The sequence below is a fragment of the Protobothrops mucrosquamatus genome, unplaced genomic scaffold, assembly GCF_001527695.2.
Source record: "Protobothrops mucrosquamatus isolate PMUCROS unplaced genomic scaffold, P.Mucros_1.0 scaffold7189, whole genome shotgun sequence".
In the NCBI taxonomy this organism is placed as follows: domain Eukaryota; kingdom Metazoa; phylum Chordata; class Lepidosauria; order Squamata; family Viperidae; genus Protobothrops; species Protobothrops mucrosquamatus.
In genome coordinates, this window is record NW_015392994.1 from 23,636 (window position 1) to 26,466 (window position 2,831).

Sequence of the window (2,831 nt, forward strand, 5' to 3'; positions counted from 1 at the left end):
TCCACGTCCTCGGGAGCCACAGAGTCAAACTCCTCCCATACAACAGTCTCAAGACCTGCCCTCGCCTCCTCCCCCGGGGCCACCCAGTCGGAGTCCAAACCCTCTCGGATCCGAGCGACTTTGTCATGCAGATATTGTGCAAATTCCTCAGCCTTCCCTGCCAGGGGGTCCCCGCCCCCCCTCAATTGAAGGAGGGAGCCGGTCACCCTGAAGAGGGAGGCCGGGCGGTTATCTGATGACGCAATGAGGGTGGAGTAGTAATTAGACCTCGCCACCCTCATCGCCACAAGGTAGGATCTAACATGCATCCTTACCTGTGTTCGGTCGGATTCGGTTCGGGTAACCCTCCAACTGCTCTCTAGGCGTCTTTTCCGGCGTTTCATATCTCTCAGCCCCTCGGTGAACCAAGGGGCCAGTTGAGATCTATGCCGGGTCAGAGGCCGCAGCGGCACGACTCGGTCCAGTGCTGCGGCTGCGGCCACATCCCAGGCCGCAGCCTGATGTTCCGCCGAGTCGTGACCTAGCTCCTCAGGATATGGCCCAAGCATTTTGGATCTCATCCAAGAAGCTTCTTCAGCTGGTAGGAATGGAAGGATTTATATTCCTTACAGACAGCTGGTCATTTGCATTAGAGAGTCGTTGGGGCCACTTGGAGATTTGTTTGTGTCCTCAGGGTCATCTGAGTAGTGCAAAGAGAGCCTCAAGGACTCTCTAAAAGAATGCAAATGACCGACTGTCTCCAAGGAGTATAAATCCTTCCATTCCCCATCTTCAGTCAGAGCTGAAGAAGCTTCTTGGATGAGATGTGAAGCACCTTCAAATAAAAACAAAAAAAAAAGTCCAGTTGCCTCTTGAAAAAGCACCTTTGGGAGCAGGAATGATGGAAACAGAGGCATTCTGAATAATTGAACACCTCTAATATACTGTGGAAAACTGATATCTGCTCAGACTGCATATGCTGCTGTTTCTGCTGATTCTGTCCTTATACTGTGATATGGTTTAACACAAAAAATAAACTATATTAATAAAATCAAGCCTAGAACAGAAACATCTTTTTTTTTAAAAAAAAAAATTCTTACTCTTGGAAATGGAAACATTTCCTACTTCCCATTTAATCTCTAGCATCTTTATAAGGATTATGCTTTGTAAAGTACTTTGAATAATCAAAAGCATTACAGAAATATCAATAAAGAAGCCATAAGTAAGTAAATCACTGCAATTATAATTGTTCCACCCTACTGTATACAGTTCCCAGTTAAAATGAGGTTAAGAATAATAGTTATGATAGGAAAACTCAGTAATATACCTGGTCCTGTTGTTGAAGAGTAATCCGATCGAAGCCCAACTACATTAAAAAAAACACTAATAAATATGCTTATCTTTAAGTAAAGTTTGCAATAAATGGTCAGTAGACAATACATACTATATATAATGTTATAGATTTGGAACCTTAGAAACCAAGAAAATGTATATTGTACTGTTATATAAGAATTTTTGATGCCATTTGAACTCAGTAAAGAGAAGCCCATAAATTCTGTGTTTGGCTCCACTATCAAATTTATATTAACATTAGGATTATTTTTTCCAGATTAATTTGGAATTTGATTTTCAGTTTTTTATACTCACTAAAATCATATCCTGCATTTTGTACTAAAGGAGATCAGGTCTTGGCTTCATTTTCTGTGATAGTTTCTAAGAATGCTTTCATAGCAGTATTTCATGCCCAATTCCTTTCATTTCTCTTTGTAGGACTTAGTTTCTAAGGCGTATCTAACATATTTAAAACCAAAAGCATAATACTTTAATAGTCTGGGACTGGAGACTAAAACATATGAAGAATGGTTGCAGGAACTGGATATATCTAGTTTAATGAAAAGAAGGACTACAGCAGACATGTCAAAGTCGCGATGTCACGTGATGTCGTGCAACGTATCAGGACAGTTTTGCCATTGCCGGCAATGAGATGGGCACGGCTTCTGCATGACGCGTCCGGCCCGTGGGCCGGCAGTTTGACACCCCTGGACTACAGGTTGACATAATAGCGGTGTTCCAATACTGAAGGGGCTGCCAAAGCACCCAAAGGCAGGATAAGAAGCAATGGATGGAAAACAATCAAAGAGGGAACCAATCTAAAACTAGGAAAAAATTTCCCAATAGTTAGAACAATTAATCAGTGGAACAACCTGCCTCTAGAAGTTGTGGATGCTCCAACACTGGAGATTTTTAAGAAGAGATTAGACAACCATTTCTCTTAAATAGTATAGGGTTTCCTGCCTATACCATTGGGATTGGAGTTGAACTAGAAGACCTCCAAGGTCTTTTCCAACTCTATTATTCTGTGTGCCACACTATGCCAGTAACTGTCAAAGAACTAATTGGCATACAGAGAGGAGCAACTCAACTGCCAATAGCTTCTTTGTCATATTTGGCAGCACCTCCACTCCCATGGTCTTCAACCGTGGCTAGACTACCCCACCATCACCCTTGATATTCCATTGCATTGGTGCATTCTAAAATGTCTTTGCCTTTAGGTTGTCTTCCTAAAAATGAACCACTTTCCATTTGTCTCTGTTAAATTCCATTTATTTTTAGGCCATTTCTATAGGCAATCATGATTATTTCCATGTTATATGGTACTCAGGGCTTTTTTTCAGCCGGAACGCGGCGGAACCGCGTTCCGGCACCTTTTTCCGGGCCGGCCGCACCGGAAATAGCCCCTCCCACACCGGAAATAGCCCCTCCCAAATTTTACTTGCATTCCTGTTCTCTAAAGGGGCGGTCCTAGGGTTTGATGAGGGCGTGGCCAGGTTTGAGTTCCGCCACCTTTTCTC

The 2,831-nt window shown here is 43.0% G+C and overlaps 1 protein-coding gene across 1 annotated transcript in view; it reads right to left on the bottom strand.

The window, feature by feature from the left end:
* The window catches only part of LOC107300475 (transmembrane protease serine 7-like), a gene marked incomplete at its 5' end in the record, with an annotated part of 25,287 nt that overhangs the window by 19,145 nt on the left and 3,311 nt on the right, over positions 1-2,831 (bottom strand). Inside the window, 1 exon segment of the mRNA XM_015829801.2 lies at positions 1,307-1,345. Within this exon segment, the coding sequence (XP_015685287.2) occupies positions 1,307-1,345 (39 nt within the window).